This window comes from Haliotis rufescens, unplaced genomic scaffold (genome assembly GCF_023055435.1).
Source record: "Haliotis rufescens isolate VD_foot unplaced genomic scaffold, xgHalRufe1.0.p SCAF_15, whole genome shotgun sequence".
In the NCBI taxonomy this organism is placed as follows: Eukaryota; Metazoa; Mollusca; class Gastropoda; order Lepetellida; family Haliotidae; genus Haliotis; species Haliotis rufescens.
This window is the reverse complement of record NW_025963835.1, coordinates 28,888,445-28,909,051: the sequence shown is the minus strand read 5'-3', so window position 1 is coordinate 28,909,051 and position 20,607 is coordinate 28,888,445. Positions and strand designations below refer to the sequence as shown.

General features: G+C 43.3%; 1 protein-coding gene across 3 annotated transcripts in view; it reads right to left on the bottom strand.

Annotated features, from left to right (window-relative positions):
* LOC124140246 (syntaxin) overlaps positions 1 to 1,833 on the bottom strand; it is a 118,480-nt gene extending 116,647 nt beyond the window's left edge. For all 3 annotated transcript variants that reach the window (XM_046507701.2, XM_046507700.2, XM_046507699.2), the window contains exon 1: positions 1,644 to 1,833. In XM_046507701.2, coding sequence (XP_046363657.1) covers positions 1,644 to 1,676 — 33 coding nt within the window. In that variant the 5' untranslated portion in view covers positions 1,677 to 1,833. The remainder of the gene's footprint in view (positions 1 to 1,643) is intronic.
* Positions 1,834 to 20,607: the final 18,774 nt, after the last annotated feature.

Below are 20,607 nucleotides of genomic sequence, written 5' to 3'. Positions count from 1 at the left end.
GAAGTGTTAGTCAGTGAGTAGGGCTTATGCCCTTTCAGCAATATTTCAGCAATGGGCTTCACATATCACCCATGTGGGCCCATTGTGGGTCATCAAACCCGGATATTTGGTGTGACAGCACTTTAACCACTAGGCTGCCCCCATATTGCAGACTCAGCAACATTATTGATAGTCTTGAGTAGTCATGTGGTTGGGACATATAGCGCAGTGTTCAAAATCAAGCATGACCATGATGAAAGTCAAAGGGTCCTGATCATAACCCCAGTGCTACAATGTAACATCGATAGGGTCCGGGATTCCAATACTGTAGCAGCAAACAGCCAAGACCCCTCAACTTCTTTATATCATATTCTGTATATTCACTGCACAGCATGTATAGAACAGTGGATGAAAGTCTACAAGTGAATAAGGAAATGCAGATGTGGTACGGAAGCTGGCTGATGCACCTGGGAATCCCTGTCAGCTGAATGTTATATACTGAAGCAGTCAGACCAAACCTGCATCTCCAGTCCCACCGCAGCATCTATGATCAAACAACTAGTACTGCTCACAAAGTTATTCTGAACATTTCAGTGTTCTTTATGTTAGTAAACTTTTACACCAATCTTCATGATCATACAAAAAATTGGCACAAGTCCCACAGTCCTTGCCAAATTTCCCAATAGTTAAGGTAGCATGAGGACAAATAGAAATTTGCCATTTTTACAGGTTTTGCTGTATATATTTCATCATTAAATGGACTAGTGGGCTAAAAATACTAGTTCATATCACTGCCTTAGGATATAAATAATTAATTGTATTTCAAGTTGACATAAAAGCAAGATTTGTATTATTTTTAGTTTCACTGCATAGATATCATAATATAAAGTACCATGTTTGCTGATAATGAGGACTGTATAATAGCCATAAATATATATATAAGAATCATATGGTCAAGAAAATATGTTTTCATCACATATCACCAACATAATATGCACATCACATAGCTGGACTCTGATAAACATGGTGCTTCTCATTAATCATAGCTGGTGTCATGAGGTTCATATTTATAACATTTAGAGCCAGATGAAAATAAGCAAAAACAACTTTCTGAACATCGATGATCACACCTACAATGACAGTTGTGTGACTAGGTATAAGTAATTGAATTACTTCCATATTTTGAAACAAAATCTGTTTACTGTTCGACACGTTTATTCTAAGCAGTTACTCATCTGTCAAAATCACCTGATCCAGTGAGCATACACCGATCTACACATTCCCTGATCATACAGTAAACTTTATGTAATACTCCCCATCTAACTGTCACACACAGTTATATTCCCCCTATAACACTGCTCGACGTACGGAGTGGGTCTAATTACTATCATCAAGGATTTCATTCATCAGTTGTACAAAAACCACTCCCACCCATTCTTTTCGTGTACAAGTGCCCTTTGAGTTTTTTCGGTAGGGATTTAGGCAGTGTGAGTATCCGATGGTTGCTCACAATCACTCAGGCTACAGTGGCTGGTAATGTCCACAGAGGATGTAAAGCGGGCAGTGACTAGATTGATAAGATTTGAGCCGTCCCGGCCTCTACAATCACAATATAGACTATGGTAGGACTCAACGAGTGGGCAAGGTTTGCAGTCGACACCTACCGCTTTCAAAGCCGCCAGACGGTCCTTCGTCATTTTCACACACAACTACAGTCCGGCGAAAGGTTAAAATTTCACATATATCCGAAAATGCCTTTCCTATGCCATAGATTAGAGCTGGGAAGGTACAGAAACACGGCTCAAATGACAACGATCAAATCAATACAATTTTAATATTTGCATGTAGACGGAATCCATTACTGCGCATGTCAACAAAGTTGTTCCTACTTCCTGTAGCATAATTTTAGAGCTCCATCTGGCGATGGTAGGCGGGACTCGCGTATCCAACTGACAGCAAGACAACGCAAGATGTTCACGAAAATCTTATCATTATTATTATTTGTTGAAGAGAAAAACAAGTATGACAATTTTTTTGTAAAATTAATGTAGAAATATTATATATTATAGAATATATAGATCTAAATGAAATTGTATTTTTTTTAAATATAGACTCTAGAGTCTATGAATAAAGTTGTCAAAACATTAATTCAGTGCCCTTTAGAAATTTATAATATGTTCGCTGTCATGTTATCAACTCTCTAGACCATTATGCATGAAAACTATCTACACAGAGAAAGTTTCGGATTTATTTAGTTACAACGATAATCATATTCTCTGATACAATCGTCTCAAATACAAAAATGCTCATTATTTACTGATGAAATACTACAGTTATCTCCGAATATTAAATCGACATTTGAAATAACTTGAGTGAAATAACACTGTATCCAGGAACTAGTTATAATAAAATTCACTGACAAAATGTTTTCATATAAAAATCATTTCTGGTGTCCCTCGCCGTGATGTTGCTGGAATATTGCAAACAGCGACGTAAAACCATACTCACTCAATCACGCATATGAAGAACTGTATTCAATTTATTGATGACGAACAATTGATGACGTCATATCGTATTTCTGTCACAAATGAAGCACCGAGACGCCATATGGCTTCACATGAAACATCATTATTGAAATCGCTAACATGCACACGTGCAGATATCTTAAAGTTATTACACAATAATAAATTACACCAGATAGATCTAGCAGTAGAGGGAATTAATAACGATTGGGTGTTTTCGCATGTGTATTAAGACATTCTCAGTGCTGATTGGTCAGCTGATACGATATGACGTCACAATGCTCCATTGTTGAGAACACTTCGATATGATGTCATTCATTGTTCGTGACGTCACAAATTTATACCATTACGTCATCAGACAAAAGGGAACTTTAGTTTAGTTTCTTAGGCTGACATATCCTACCCTTTTCTACATTTCCCGTTACAAAATAGGTAGTAAAAAAATGAAATTAAGCATGGGGTCTATTTGGATTTTTTTTCTTTGAAGATATATATTCTGGTAATAAATGTTAATGTACAGGTAACCTAATAACCCTACATTAAAAACACTGTCCGTTATCTCCGTTCTGATATGACAAAACTAAAGACGAACTTCATGGTGTTATATTGAGTGAAGCGTATGGCTTCAGTCGAATGTTTTCAGTGGGTTGTAGACCTGAATTAGGAGTACTCCCATAGTTGTCTGATTAGACTGAGTCATGGCGCTGAATATGCTCAATCATTGTACGTTTTCCTCATCATGCTCTACTCGTATTTGTGACAGAAATTGAAAGTGAAATAATTAAGCGGTCAACCGTTAAGAAATAATCAACAAATAACTTGGAAACTACTCTATTTTGATCGGCCACTCGGAGGTTTCAGATCAAAATAACTACATCTGAGCATCTGATTTGACGGCAGAACCACGCCAAAAGCTCATATTTACATAAAACGTACTACAATATTCACAGTGTGTCTAGCAATAGAATTTAGGCAAAATCCGCAATAGAAATCGACTGAAAGAGGAGTGTATTTCAAGTTTACTGCACAAATTTTCAATGGCCGACTGTTGACGTCATATCGTTAATTGAAAAAAAACTCTATAATCTGTTCTTGTATTAAAAGCTAGTATGCATGCATTTTTATAATATTTTTTATATGACTGACTATATCAATAGACAAAATGAATACATCAATAACGTTTATTTCTAAAATATATTTCTACAGATATATATCCCATATAAGGGCGGAGTGGTATGGTTTGTTTGTTTGTTTGTTTGTTTGTTTGTTACGGCACTCCGGTGTATATTAGTTACATGCCGTCGGCCTGTAAATGGACATGAGAAGCCAGTGATTGATGTCATGAGCAACGATCCACGCGGTCAGGGTACGATGACAAGCTATCAGCAAAGTCCCCGAGCCTGTCCACCCGATCCCCGAAGTCGTCTCGTGTCAAGCATGTATAGGTTGCGGGGGGCTCATTCTAACCCATGATCCCCGTGGGGCTTGGACGAGTTCCATGACCGGGGACATATATTAACGAAGCACTTTGAACATGCTACATAAAGGATTTTTGATTAAAAGTTATTAAAAAGTACAAAAGGGCTTAAGCACACCAGAATAGACAAATTATGTCAGGACTAGACGCCCCCAAATTGAAAGAAGATACATCAACTTTCGTTTCCTTTTAAACCTATCATTTCTGTCACTAAAGATGAAGTAGAGCATAAACAATTTTGGAAATCGTTATGATATATGATAAGTGGAAAAATAATTGTAAAATTACTGAAATATTTTTGGGCTTTGTAAATTGCCTGAGTGAAAATTTCATTTTACACATTGACTATAACAGACAGTCTGACAGGCAGACAGATTTATTCAGTATAAAGGCCAGAGGCCCAAATACAGTCATTTCATATCATTTCATTGACTGTAACATATACACATATATAAATCACATATGATAGCACCCTGGTTAAAGTGATCGCTCCTCACACCGAAGACCTGGGTTCCAGCAGCATCCTCTACACAATTTACATGGTGATTAACTTTCTCACGACATGCCCATATAAATTTGTTATAACGCCGCATCGAACAATTTCAGTTATATCACGGCATTATTATTCAGCATTACGTGGGAGGCAAGCTACGAAGGGATACAGGCGTTAGACGTGTACCGTTATGGTGAAACCAAGGAACGCGCGTCTGGTGCAGACAAACCGAGAAGCATAATCATGTCGAATCTGGGAATCGAACTCACGATCACAGGCAATGGCAAACATAAGGGACACAACTCTTCAATCAAATTTCAGCACCTCGGACGATTGCGCCAACCGTGCTTTTGTTTGTTTGTTGTTTAACGCCGCACTCAGCAATATTTCAGCTATATATGGCGGCGGTCTGTAAAAAATCGAGTATTTGACAGGCAATATTCCAGCTGTATGATGGCGGTATATAATCGAGCCTGATTGACATCGTGACATCAATATACGCAATTGGGATACGAAGACATGTATTAACCAAATCAGCAAGTCTGACCACCCGATCCCGTTAGTCGCCTCTTACGACAAGCATAGTCGCCTTTGGGTTGCTGAAGACCTATATTCTACCCCGGATCTCCACGAGTAGCGACACCCGTGCTCCCGTGTGCCTATATAATGCGTGACCTGGCTGTCATACCCAGAAGGGTCGTTATCCACTGAATAGTTTCCTGGTCCAAATTTGACTATTTCCTTACTATTATAAGTGTTAAGCTGTGTTACATTTTGTCAGGATTACTCCCGAAATAAACGCTTGCCCTTAGCCCGTGGCAGGTAGAACTTGTGTCGGGCCAGTAGTTTGAATGGCTCCTTATGGTTTGCAGTAAATTTATGTGAAGATATATTTGTAACGACAAGCTGCATGTTGTTTAATGAGGACCTTAAAAGTTTATATAGTCAGGGCATGCAGCTTCTAAAGTCTGTGGGCCCTGATGGCAGTCTGGCAATTTAATTATTTCTAACACTGGTATGTGGTCCACATCTCTGTTATCATCCGTCTCTATGGTAACTATAACTGTAACGAAAACAAAATAAACTGGTGTGTAAATTTAGTTACTAGAACCCTGTACAAATATTGCATTCGTGATATGGCGCATAAAACAGTGGAGGCGAGATAAATAAGGGATAAATGTCGCGTTCAAGATTATTAATAATAAGCGACGTACAGGCACGTGTGTATGGCTGTTTGTATATTAATGAGGACATGTCGGTTTAATTTATTCGTTTGTTTGTTTGTTGTTTAATGCCGCACTCAGCAATATTCCAGCTATATGACGGCGGTCTGTAAATAATCGAGCGAGTCTGGACCAGACAATCCAGTGATTGACATCATGAGCATCGATCCACGCAATTGGGATATGATGATATGCATCAACCAAGTCAGCGAGCCTGACCACCCGATCCCGTTAGTCGCCTCTTACCACAAGCATACTCGCCTTTTACGGAAAGCATGGGTTGCTGAAGACCCATTCCACCCGGGGCCTTCACGGGTACCGTTTCATATAGGCCACTGAGATACCACATTAGCCGCATTTATAACATGGATACCCCACTCAAGACACAGTAGACTGACTCCGAGCAGACCAGTCCTTGCCTTATTCCCTAATGCCGAGCGCCAGACAGGGTAACAACAAGTATACCATCTTTTAACGTGTTTTAGTCGGAGGCGGCCAGGGAATCGAAGCCGTTCCGCTCTCTGGACAGACGCTCTATCCACTAGACCTCGGAGACGATTAGAGCAGTGTGACCTGGTGACACTGCATGTATGAACTTAATAACAGACATGTTACGCATATAGACATATCACGCAGGTTCAGGACGTGACCATGTACATTGCTTCATATAATGTTGCCATGCGACGGTGCGTCATTTATCTACCACCTATGGCGGGAAATGCTGCTCCACTGTCAACATTTGTCATAACACAAACGAGAGAAATATTACATTTTGTAGGAAGTAAATATAGTTTCGTTTGGGAACTATCGTATTTGATGTAGAATAAAAATAGTTTCATTCGGATGCGTTCGCGACAAAATTGATAGATCTGACATAATATATTCTTTTGATGAAGGTAAAAGGGAGATGACATATCTAGACTAGATTGTTTGTTGTTTGTTTGTTGTTTAACGCCGCACTCAGCAATATACCAGCTATATGACGGCGGTCTGTAAATAATCGAGTCTGGACCAGACAATCCAGTGATTAATATCATGAGCATCGATCCACGCAAATGGGATCGATGACATGCATCAACCAAGTCAGCGAGCCTGACCACCCGATCCCGTTAGTCGCCTCTTACGGCAAGCATTGGCTGCTGAAGGAGGGGGTGGCTGATTGTACCATAGTCCGGACTGATGCCGATTTTATAGTGCTAGCCCACTGAGATACCATGCCGCAGTTTAAAATAAATCCCCGACTCAGACACAGTATACTGACTCAGAGCCGACCTGTCCTTTGTTTCATCCCCTTAATGTCGAGCGCCGGACAGGGTAATGGGGTTTAACATGGCATCCAAGATTATTGCACTTATATAGCGACGTGCATGTACGTGTGTGTGTTTGTGTGGCTGCTTGTACTAGTCCAGACTGATGCCGATTTATAGTGCTAGCTCACTGAGATACCATGCCGCAGTTTAACATGAATACCCCACTCAGACACAGTATACTGACTCCGAGCCGACCAGTCCTTGTTTTAGCCCCTTAATGTCGAGCGCCGGACAGGGTGACAACAAGTACCATCTTTTAACGTCTTTTGGTATGACGCGGCCGGGGATCAAACCCAGGACCTTCGCTCTCCGGGCGGACGCTCTACCACTAGACCACGGAGGCTGTCTTTGTTTTGAAAGTAAAGCATCTCACAAACACCGAGCTGTATATGTATATGATGATCTGAAACCCCGTGGGAATTAACATTTTATTGTAGACAGCGTTGACGTTGTACGCCGTGAGTTGTTTTTGTGTTTTGTCTGTAGTTGCTTGGCTCGTCAGGGCGCTTTTTGCTGAAGGCGGGGGCAAAAGTACCAGTCTCGGATTTACATGGGATTTCATATGATAAGGAATCCGCGGTGGCGTTCTGGGACTTCCACGCAGAACTGACTGTTGCCATATTTTTTAGAAAAAATTATTGATTTACGATTTGTTTATTTTAGAGAATTGATTCAGGATTCGCTGCATGCACGGTCGCACTGACCTCACATTCACCGTCGGGTACATGAATCATCTCGATCGTTTCTACTTTGTTCGGCGCATGTTGTGTGTCTTCACCAACCCATACTTGCCGTAAATGGGGACTATGTTTGTCGTGAGAGGCGACTGACGGGATCGGGTGGTCAGGCTGCTGCATGTCATCGTATCCCAATTGCGTGGATCGATGCTCATGATGTCAATCACTTGATTGTCTGGTGCAGACTCGATTATTTACAGACTGCCGTCATACAGCTGGAATATTGCGGCGTAAAACAACGAAAAACAATAAACAAAACTTTGTCGGGTGGATGAATCGATCATGTTGAATGTGTTGGGTGGATGAATCGATCATGTTGAATGTGTCGACATTGTCGGATGGGGGAATCTATCATGTCTGGATCACTGGATTATCTGGGCCAGACTCGATTGTTAACAGGCATATAGCTGGAATATTGCTGAATGCGGCGCTAAACAACACACACACGAACTAAAGTTAGTATACCCTAGGAGTTCGTTATAACCGTAGTTTACTTTACCAACTTCGGCTGAAATCACAGGAACTCGATGATAGCGTGTATAACATAATGTAATGGTATAGAGAAAACAAACACACCCCTCTATATACATATATTTGTTTGTTTGTTTGTTGGTTGACGCCACACTCAGTAATATATGACGGTGACCAGACAATCCAGTGATTGACATCATGAGCATCGATCTACGCAATTGGGATTCGATGACATGCATCAACCAAGTCAGCGAGCCTGGTCCCATTAGTCCCTTCTTACGACAAGCATGGTTTGCTGAAGACGTACTCTAACCCGGATGTTCACGGGTCCCTCCCTATCTCTTGGCTTTAGGAGATGGCACATGTAGCTCACATACATCTATATATACGGTACTGGTCTGCTAGGTCTGCTGGGCCCATCTCCGCGGTCTGGTACCCTCCTCCACGGAGTCTAGACACCTTGATGAGGGAACACAGTGAAGCTGACGACCGGCCACTATCAGTTAGGGTAACCCGTCCTGAATGCCCGAGTGTTCCGGCGTCTAAGTGTCGTTTGAATAACCTGCGTCTGGCCTATCAACCATGTTCGATTCTAACTGCAGTTATTGAACGGGCGGTTCGCTGGACAAGTGGTTAAAGCGTTTGCTCGTCACACGGAAGAGCCAGGTTCGGTTGATCATGGGCAAACAATGGTGTCTCCTGTACGTGGACAGAATAGTGCATTAACAAACTCACTCACTCTCTTCGTCACATGTTTACTTATTGTAACATATTTATCGTCTCGAGCTGTGTTCGATCTGATAACGTCCAAGCTTTATCTGTAGACATGGGAGTTGTCAATATTTTTATATGCTATGGTATATTAATTATTTAGTATAAAAATGTCAAGAGCGAGTGAGTTCGAGTCAACCACGCTTTGGTCAGTATCATGGTTTATACGACGGCTGTCTATGGAATCCTAGAAGGGATTTCGCGCTGTCGCATTGTCGCCCTTACAATTACAATCAAAAGATGTCAAAATTAACTAAAGCGCGACAATGCGACTACGCGACATTTTGGCCATTTGTCGCTTTGTCGTGCTTTGAATAAAAAAATTTTTATTTGACCAAAGGGCGACATTGCGACAACACGCCATTTTTCAAGGTCAAAATATGTCGCGATGTCGCATTGTCGCGCTTTGGTTAATACCCTTGAACCCGGGCCTTCGGCGTGACGAGTGAACGCTTTATCAAATTAGGCTACCCCAACACCGGCGTGTCAACTTGATCTGAGAGGAAAGCCAGAAGTGATGCAGGACTTTTGTGAAGAAACGAGCATTGGTAGGGGGCTGACAAACCCAGAAATATAATGAGTGAGTGGGTTAAAATTTAACTTCGCATCGGCATTATTTCAGCCATATATACGACACCAAGTTAATTTATTCACAATATGGTAATTTATGCAAAGTAATATTTAAAAACAATTTGTGAAACATACTTCAGCATACTATATTTAAAAACAATTCAAGAAACATATTTGAGCAAAACAATGTCATGTATACAGTTTTAAAACACGGGCTATAGGCCACCAGTAACAAAGGCTAGGCCACCTCAGTGGGGATCATGGGGACTAACAGTACCTCTGCTTCCTGCATGATACGGGGCGGTCGGGTAGGCAAGTGGTTAAAGCGTTCGCTCGTCACGCCGAAGACCCGGGTTCGATTCCCGATATGGGTACAATGTGTGCAGCCCATTTCTGGTGTCCCCCGCCGTGATATTGCTGGAATATTGCTAAAAGCGGCGTAAAACCCATACTCACTCACTCCTGCATGATACCCCAGCAGGACTTACGTCATCACTTTAGCCACTGGTGGTTGTGCACAATGCTAGCCAATATTAGTGATTGAGTGAGTATGGTTTTACGCCGCTTTTAGCAATATTCCAGCAATATCACTGCGGGGGACACCAGAAATGGGCTTCACACAATGTACCCATGTCGGGAATCGAACCCGGGTCTTCGGCGTGACGAGCGAACGCTTTAACCACTAGGCTACCCGACCGCCCCGCTAGCCAATATTAAAGCATACTCAGCAAAGAGTTGGCTTAAAACACTGGTTTGATCGATTATGATAGGATAACGTGTCACACAGGGGGACAATAATTTTACAGTACTTAAACGCCCTGGACAGAGCCTTCAATCAAATCATTCCATAATAACATCACACCAAATTTAAAAACAAGCATATTATTATTCACATACATATTTAAAATTTATTATACAGACCAATTTCTTTCAAATAGCTGATGATAAGATGCCCGCTGACACTGGAAGAAATATAAAGAGAGTAAACCGATATAGAGCCCATGATCACAGGGTTCTGGTACGCCTCAGAGATGCAACTCTGCACAGTTAACTCTGCTCTATTTTATGAGAAACACGCGTTTATTTTACTGCCCAAACAAAATTAGGGAGAGACTGAGTGGGTAAATTGGGTTTAATGTCGCCTGGAACAGTATTCCAGTTACATCACGGCGTGTCTGTTTGATGAGGGAGAAGAGCACGAGGTGATGCAGGTCTGAGACGTTTACCACTTTGGTGAAACCCACGAGCACGGGGTGCTGACAAACCTAGAAACATAATCGGGGCTAACCGGGATTCGAACTCACGTTCATAGGTGGCTGGCGAGCCCAAGGGATTTGCGGGGCATTAGACCACTGAGCCCCCCGTGCCCGTCGTTATGGTTTCAAAGTTTTATTCAATCAATAACTGCGAATTATTAATGGCTCTTCAAACAAACCGTCACTCACTTCCATGGTCGCACTTTTTAATCAATAAAAATTTATTGTTAACACTTTTCACAATTCACTTATCTCCAAGGATCAGTTTCAAAGGACCTGTCACAAAATAACTGGTGATAAAGTATTTCCCAAACCCAAGGACATAAAATAATAGCTCCACCTCCCCAGGGTTCGCATCCTCGATTATCCAGAGTATCACATCTCCATTCTAATAAGATAAATTATTGGTGTAGTCTGGATAAGCGAGGATGACGGTTCCATCACTTCGATTGTTCTTTCTGCACGCTGGTCGAAATCGTTGCATGTGATGGAGGTATAGACTTGTGGCAACCGCGATGCTTTGTTAATTTGAAATGATTTTAAACATTTGATCCTTATACGACAGTCTCCATCTAAGAGGACAGGGTCACCGCGTGAATACTCTAGAGTGAGTGAGTGAGTTGGGCTTATCGCCGCTTTAAAAAGTATTCCAGTTATATCACGGCGTGTCAGCTTAATGTGGGAGGAAAGCCCGAAGTGATGCAGGTCTCAGACGTTTACCACTTCGGTGAAACCCACGGGCACGGGCATGGTTCTGACAAACCTAGAAACATAATTGGGGCGAACCGGGATTCGAACCCACAATCATAGGTCTCTGGCGTGTCCAAGGGACGCAACTCTGCACAGCGAATCGCGGCGCCTTAAACGACTGGGCCACCCGTGCCCCCGAATACTCTAGACGTCAATTCTGTGGAGACGTTTTGGTTGTTCTTCAAAGATATGCAGGAGTGTCTAACGGTAACTAGTGCACCATTGGTTCTGTTTTTGAACATGCTCCGGGCAATTAGTTTTTAGTTTTTTTGCAGACAACGCTGGATCACAATTGTTTTTCCATGTTTGTTTTTTTGTTCTACTGAGAAAATATCGAGTGGGGTAACATTTGTCTGGTATTCCAAATGGAAGAATTCTCAGTTATCCAGTGTATAACATCTCCTTTCTATTATGTTAAATACCTTGGTCCGTTCGTAACCATGGTTTTGTTTTGAGTTTGGTTCGAATGTCACAACGCTAAACAAATACCACCGAATCAAATAACACTGTTCTTCCGCGACTGACACAAGCAGCGATATCGCGTGTAACCTCCTCGCCGTGTTGTCTACCGTCTCACATACAACTGCACACGGGGGGTTTCCAGATAATATACACTTTAACACCGCCATCAGTCACGACACAGTCGATATCTTGCTGACTATACTCTTTAACACCGCTGTCAGTCACGACACAGTCGATATCTTGCTGACTATACTCTTTAACACCGCCGTCAGTCACGACACAGTCGATATCTTGCTGACTATACACTTTAACACCGCCGTCAGTCACGACACAGTCGATATCTTGCTGACTATACTCTTTAACACCGCCGTCAGTCACGACACAATCGATATCTTGCTGACTATACACTTTAACACCGCCGTCAGTCATGACTAAGTGGATATTTTGCTGACTATGCACTTTAACACCGCCGTCAGTCACGACACAGTCGATATCTTGCTGACTATACACTTTAACACCGCCGTCAGTCACGACACAGTCGATATCTTGCTGACTATACTCTTTAACACCGTCATCAGTCACGACACAGTCGATATCTTGCTGACTATATTCTTTAACACCGCCGTCAGTCACGACACAGTCGATATCTTGCTGCCTTTACACTTTAACACCGCCGTCAGTCACGACACAGTCGATATCTTGCTGACTATACACTTTAACACCACCGTCAGTCACGACACAGTCGATATCTTGCTGACTATACACTTTAACACCGCCATCAGTCACGACACAGTCGATATCTTGCTGACTATACACTTTAACACCGCCGTCAGTCACGACACAGTCGATATCTTGCTGACTATACTCTTTAACAACGCCTTCAGTCACGACACAGTCGATATCTTGCTGACTATGCACTTTAACACCGCCGTCAGTCACGACACAGTCGATATCTTGCTGACTATACTCTTTAACAACGCCGTCAGTCACGACACAGTCGATATCTTGCTGACTATACACTTTAACACCACCGTCAGTCACGACACAGTCGATATCTTGCTGACTATACACTTTAACACCGCCGTCAGTCACGACACAGTCGATATCTTGCTGACTATACTCTTTAACACCGCCGTCAGTCACGACACAGTCGATATCTTGCTGACTATACTCTTTAACACCGCCGTCAATCACGACACAGTCGATATCTTGCTGACTACACTCTTAAACACCGCCATCAGTCACGACACAGTCGATATCTTGCTGACTATATTCTTTAACACCGCCTTCAGTCGCGACACAGTCGATATCTTGCTGCCTTTACACTTTAACACCGCCGTCAGTCACGACACAGTCGATATCTTGCTGACTATACTCTTTAACAACGCCTTCAGTCACGACACAGTCGATATCTTGCTGACTATACACTTTAACACCGCCTTCAGTCACGACACAGTCGATATCTTGCTGACTATACACTTTAACACCGCCTTCAGTCACGACACAGTCGATATCTTGCTGACTATACTATTTAACAACGCCTTCAGTCACGACACAGTCGATATCTTGCTGACTATACTCTTTAACACCGCCGTCAGTCACGACACAATCGATATCTTGCTGACTATACACTTTAACACCGCCGTCAGTCACGACACAGTCGATATCTTGCTGACTATACTCTTAAACACCGCCATCAGTCACGACACAGTCGATATCTTGCTGACTATACACTTTAACACCACCGTCAGTCATGACTAAGTGGATATTTTGCAGACTATGCACTTTAACACCGCCGTCAGTCACGACACAGTCGATATCTTGCTGACTATACTCTTTAACACCGCCGTCAGTCACGACACAGTCGATATCTTGCTGACTATACTCTTTAACAACGCCTTCAGTCACGACACAGTCGATATCTTGCTGACTATACACTTTAACAACGCCTTCAGTCACGACACAGTCGATATCTTGCTGACTATACACTTTAACACCGCCGTCAGTCACGACACAGTCGATATCTTGCTGACTATACTCTTTAACACCGCCGTCAGTCACGACACAATCGATATCTTGCTGACTATACACTTTAACACCGCCTTCAGTCACGACACAGTCGATATCTTGCTGACTATACTCTTTAACACCGCCGTCAGTCACGACACAGTCGATATCTTGCTGACTACACTCTTTAACACCGCCGTCAGTCACGACACAGTCGATATCTTGCTGACTATACACTTTAACACCGCCGTCAGTCATGACTAAGTGGATATTTTGCTGACTATGCACTTTAACACCGCCGTCAGTCACGACACAGTCGATATCTTGCTGACTATACACTTTAACACCGCCATCAGTCACGACACAGTCGATATCTTGCTGACTATACTCTTTAACACCGCCGTCAGTCACGACACAGTCGATATCTTGCTGACTATACTCTTTAACAACGCCTTCAGTCACGACACAGTCGATATCTTGCTGACTATACACTTTAACACCGCCGTCAGTCATGACTAAGTGGATATTTTGCTGACTATGCACTTTAACACCGCCGTCTGTCACGACACAGTCGAGATTTTGCTGACTATGCATTTTAGCATCCTATATGACACAGTCGGTGTCGTGCTGACTTTACACTTTAACACCGCCGTCAGTCATGACTAAGTGGAGATTTTGCTGACTATGCACTTTAACATCCAGTATGACACAGTCGATGTCGTGCTGACTTTACACTTTAACACCGCCGTCAGTCATGACACAGTGAATATGTTGCTGACTATGCACTTTAACATCCTATATGACACAGTCGATATCGTGCTGTCTATGCACTTTAACATCCTATATGACACAGTCGAGATGTTGCTGACTATACACTTTAACATCCTATATGACACAGTCGATATCTTGCTGACTTTACACTTTAACATCCAGTATGACACAGTCGAGATCTTGCTGACTATACAATTTAACACCGCCGTCAGTCATGACACACTCGAGATCTTGCTGACTAACACTCGCACTGACACAGAATAACGTTTGCTCCCCGATGCATTCGGAAATCAAACCCTGGATTCAACCATGTTTAGTCATTAGTGGTCTCTGCCATCCCTGAGATTTATCTCGCCATGCGGCCTTGTGAGACACAAAGTCTTGATATACACAGTTGGAGAGGTACTTTTATCTCCGAGAGTGGAAATACTAGTTATTATTACTGTTGTGGATTAATAATGAAAAACTGCTCGCTCTGATGTCCTAATGAATGACAAACAGTTTTATAAATCAAAGAAATTGTCATTGAAATTGATTGTTCCGCGCCGATATTAATATATTTTATGAGCGGTTCGTTCAATACCACATTCATTTCTCAAGCACCGTATCTTTTGTTTATTTGTTGTTTAACGCCAGCTATCTACAGATGGTATGTGTAAACCGGTAGACGTAGTACCAGATTAAATGGAACAGGATAATTCATCAGATCAAGGCGTGTTCACATGGTGACTAACAACGCCTGCATCTTAAGCGGAAAACACACTTGTTTGCGTACGTATATGTGTATGTCCGTGTGCGTTCTGCGAATGCGTACTGCGTACACGTTGTCTTAAAAACGAGCAACGTCTATGCTTACGGTTACGACTACGCCAACATTCTTTGTTAAGCATATGCAGTAGATAAGGATTTCCCATCGCGTATATGTACGCATAGACGTCAACATGGTTCCCGGGGGAATTCAGTTGTATACGCATTGGCAAACAAAGAAACGCGTAAATCAAAATGTTTTCGCCAGCAATATTTATACCAAATCTAAGTTTTGGATACGGATAACGTATACGCAAGTACGCAAACGCAAACTAGTGTGTTTCAGGCTGTATGTCTCAACCTCCACACTAGACCCTGCTGTAAGACTAACCCGCCTGTTCCTGGACCGACCTGGGACCAGCATTTGGCAAACACGTGTTCCACATTTTCACTTTCCTCTACGACAAATCACACAAATACACCACCGATTTATCCAGAACATGGAAATTAAAGAAACTCGCGAATCTCTATATGCTGTATGATGTGGCGTGTCGCTGTACGTGTCGGTGTTTGGTGTTGAGCGTAACTGAATGTCACGTGTCGCTGTATGATGTGGCGTGTCGCTGTACGTGTCGGTGTTTGATGTTGAGCGTAACTGAAGGTGGCGTGTCGCTGTATGATGTGGCGTGTCGCTGTACGTGTCGGTGTTTGATGTAGGGCGTAACTGAATGTCACGTGTCGATGTATGATGTGGCGTGTCGCTGTACGTGTCGGTGTTTGATGTTGAGCGTAACTGAATGAGGCGTGTCGCTGCATGATGTGGCGTGTCGCTGTACGTGTCGGTGTTTGATGTAGAGCGTAACTGAATGTGGCGTGTCGCTGTACGTGTCGGTGTTTGATGTTGAGCGTAACTGAATGTGGCGTGTCGCTGCATGATGTGGCGTGTCCCTGTACGTGTCGGTGTTTGATGTAGAGTGTAACTGAATGTCACGTGTCGCTGTACGTGTCGGTGTTTGATGTAGAGCGTAACTGAATGTGGCGTGTCGCTGTACGTGTCGGTGTTTGATGTTGAGCGTAACTGAATGTGGCGTGTCGCTGCATGATGTGGCGTGTCCCTGTACGTGTCGGTGTTTGATGTAGAGCGTAACTGAATGTGGCGTGTCGCTGTACGTGTCGGTGTTTGATGTTGAGCGTAACTGAATGTGGCGTGTCGCTGCATGATGTGGCGTGTCCCTGTACGTGTCGGTGTTTGATGTAGAGCGTAACTGAATGTGGCGTGTCGCTGTACGTGTCGGTGTTTGATGTTGAGCGTAACTGAATGTGGCGTGTCGCTGCATGATGTGGCGTGTCCCTGTACGTGTCGGTGTTTGATGTAGAGCGTAACTGAATGTGGCGTGTCGCTGTACGTGTCGGTGTTTGATGTAGAGCGTAACTGAATGTCACGTGTCGCTGCATGATGTGGCGTGTCCCTGTACGTGTCGGTGTTTGATGTTGAGCGTAACTGAATGTGGCGTGTCGCTGTATGATGTGGCGTGTCGCTGTACGTGTCGGTGTTTGATGTAGAGCGTAACTGAATGTGGCGTGTCGCTGTGTGGTGTGGCGTGTCGCAGTACGTGTCGGTGTTTCATGTAGAGCGTAACTGAATGTGGCGTGTCGCTGTACGTGTCGGTGTTTGATGTTGAGCGTAACTGAATGTGGCGTGTCGCTATATGATGTGGCGTGTCGCTGTACGTGTCGGTGTTTGATGTAGAGCGTAACTGAATGTGGCGTGTCGCTGTATGATGTGGCGTGTCGCTGTACGTGTCGGTGTTTGATGTAGAGCGTAACTGAATGTGGCGTGTCGCTGCATGATGTGGCGTGTCGCTGTACGTGTCGGTGTTTGATGTAGAGTGTAACTGAATGTCACGTGTCGCTGTATGATGTGGCGTGTTGCTGTACGTGTCGGTGTTTGATGCACACTCCATCGCAGTGGTGACTCAGCATAACACCACTGCCACAGGCTAATTTGCATATCACGTGACCGGACTTTTCTCTTGTTTGTAAACAAGCGCGCTTTTTCAGAAATCAGTATAGAACGGACTAATGCAAGTATTTGGGGGCGCTTTACATATTGTTTTGCATAACTATATAGATATGCTACTACAACTGCGACAGTGAGTTGCATGACAATATATATTTATGCATCAAAGTGACCGTGTCGCTAGCTCTCCGTTGGGCTTCGATGACAGCACGTGGAGCCGTACAACCCATGTAAACATAGGATAACTACGCAAAAACAAGTAGATTTTTACGTATTTGCATACTTTCTCAATGAAAGTTAACCATTCGTTGACATTTGTTTATGAAAATGTGTAGACTTGTCAAACATGAAACGGATGAAAAGCATATGCAATATCTTGAATGGACTGTGAAAGATGTGACGAATCGTCACATGGCGCTGGCCTGTGGCAGAGGTTCTATGCTGGCTGGCTGCCGGCCGCATGGAACTCTGGGTAGGAGAGTGTGTTTGATGTAGAGCGTAACTGAATGTCACGTGTCGCTGTGTGGTGTGGCGTGTCGCTGTACGTGTCGGTGTTTGATGTAGGGCGTAACTGAATGTGGCGTGTCGTTGTAGGTGTCGGTGTTTGATGTAGAGCGTAACTGAATGTCACGTGACGCTGTATGATGTGGCGTGTCGCTGTACGTGTCGGTGTTTGATGTAGGGCGTAACTGAATGTGGCGTGTCGCTGCATGATGTGGCGTGTCGCTGTACGTGTCGGTGTTTGATGTTGAGCGTAACTGAATGTGGCATGCACTGCATGATGTGGCGTGTCGCTGTACGTGTCGGTGTTTAATGTAGAGCGTAACTGAATGTGGCGTGTCGCTGTACGTGTCGGTGTTTGATGTTGAGCGTAACTGAATGTGGCGTGTCGCTGTATGATGTGGCGTGTCGCTGTACGTGTCGGTGTTTGATGTTGAGCGTAACTGAATGTGGCATGCACTGCATGATGTGGCGTGTCGCTGTACGTGTCGGTGTTTGATGTAGAGCGTAACTGAATGTGGCGTGTCGCTGTACGTGTCGGTGTTTGATGTTGAGCGTAACTGAATGTGGCATGTCGCTGCATGATGTGGCGTGTCGCTGTACGTGTCGGTGTTTGATGTAGAGCGTAACTGAATGTGGCGTGTCGCTGCATGATGTGGCGTGTCGCTGTACGTGTCGGTGTTTGATGTTGAGCGTAACTGAATGTGGCGTGTCGCTGTATGATGTGGCGTGTCGGTGTTTGATGTCGAGCGTTCATGAATGTGGCGTGTCGCTGCATGTGATGTGCCGTACGTGTCGCTGTCTGATGTGGCGTGTTACTGAATGATGTGATGTTGTTTGTCGCTGTATGATGTGGCGTGTCGGTGTTTGATGTAGAGCTTTCCTGAATGTCACGTGTTGTTGTTTGATGTGGTATATGTCAGTGTATGATGTGATGTGTCGCTGTATGATGTGGCGTGTTGCTGTAGGAATCACGATGTATCAAGTCACTGAGCATATATATATACGTGTGTGTGTGTCAAATGACGGTCACACTATCACATCAATTTCAAAGGATATTATCACTGAATACAAGCAAACGTTGAGCCCTTTTACAACAAATATCTAGACTGTGTTTGCGAGATCGTAATTTCCCGCATATATTTTCCAATAAATAATGGAATATTAGTCTTATGGTCAAATTTTATATTTAAAATATAACTGATAAATTGAAAAAGAGAACTTTCGTTTGATGCCATAGTTTAAATGTCCTCCCATGTGCTCCGATCGGTTAGGTAATATACAAAGAATGTGAGTGAGTGCGTGAGTGAGTTAACTTACTTACTATTGGAGATTTAAAGTACGCTTTCCGACATTATGCGTATTTCGCACACGGACCCGCCAGGCCATTTAGTGAGATTGCCATGCCAGGAGAGTGTGTCCGAAAGGTGAGACAACTGGGGGCGTTAACGTTTTGTGAAATTTGAAAACTTGCAATATGTGGGGGACTTATGGAGGGTGTGGTTTTGGGATTTGTTATATTAGTTCTGATTAGTGGTAGTTTAATTTTTGTAAGTGATTATATGCGGCCTAGTAGTTCAGTTTTAATAAGGAATATGCCTAATGCTTTGAGTGAGTGTGTATGGTTTTACGCCGCTTTTAGCAATATTCCAGCAATATCACGGCGGGGGGCACCAGAAATGGGCTTCACACATTGTACCCATGTCGGGAATCGAACCCGGGTCTTCGGCGTGACGAGCGAACGCTTTAACCACTAGGCTACCCGACCGCCCCTACCTAATGCTTTGAAGGTTTGTGTACCGTTTAGCGGATTTAGTAGTGTTGCAACTGTTATTTGAGTGTTGCAGTCTAGTTTGGTTTGAGTTTTGTCCTGTGTTGTCTGTAGTGCGTGCAGTGTAGTAGTACGTGTTCTGGTGTTTCTAGTTGGCTGAAGTGTGGCCATTTACCTGTTTTGTGTTTCTTTGTTTTAAAACAGTTTTATGTAGTTTTGCATGACCCGTTTTTAGTTTAAGTATTGCCCTGTCAATATTTTTGTATTTATGGTGAGTCTTTATTTTTTGGAGTGGCTCTTGGATCAAATGTTTTAGTTTAGTCGGTCCCTGGACCCCACCCCCTCGGTATCCGCTAATCCGATAATTGGTGTGAATCTGGCAAAGCTGTAATGGTCTGGTGTTACGTCACAGGAGGGCGGAAGTCACACGAACTTGTTCTGGAATTTCAGCAACATCCAAACGAAAACACAACGGTCCCCTTTCACCACACGTCCGACCTCCCCCGCCCCCTTCCCATTAAGTTAATTAATGTTGCAATTACATAACGTCACAAATACTAACAAAGGACGTGTGAGCTTGGGGAGCGAGGGTGGGTGGCAGATTTGGCGCCAAACCGTCCTCATTTGATCCTTGTATCTCCGGGATTCAAACAATTCTGAATGGCCAAAATTCACAGCTCTATATCAAAAGAATCTTTGTAAGTATATTCGACTTCCATTCCAAGATGTTACGAGTTAACAACAATCACCCTTGAGCAGTGATAATCAA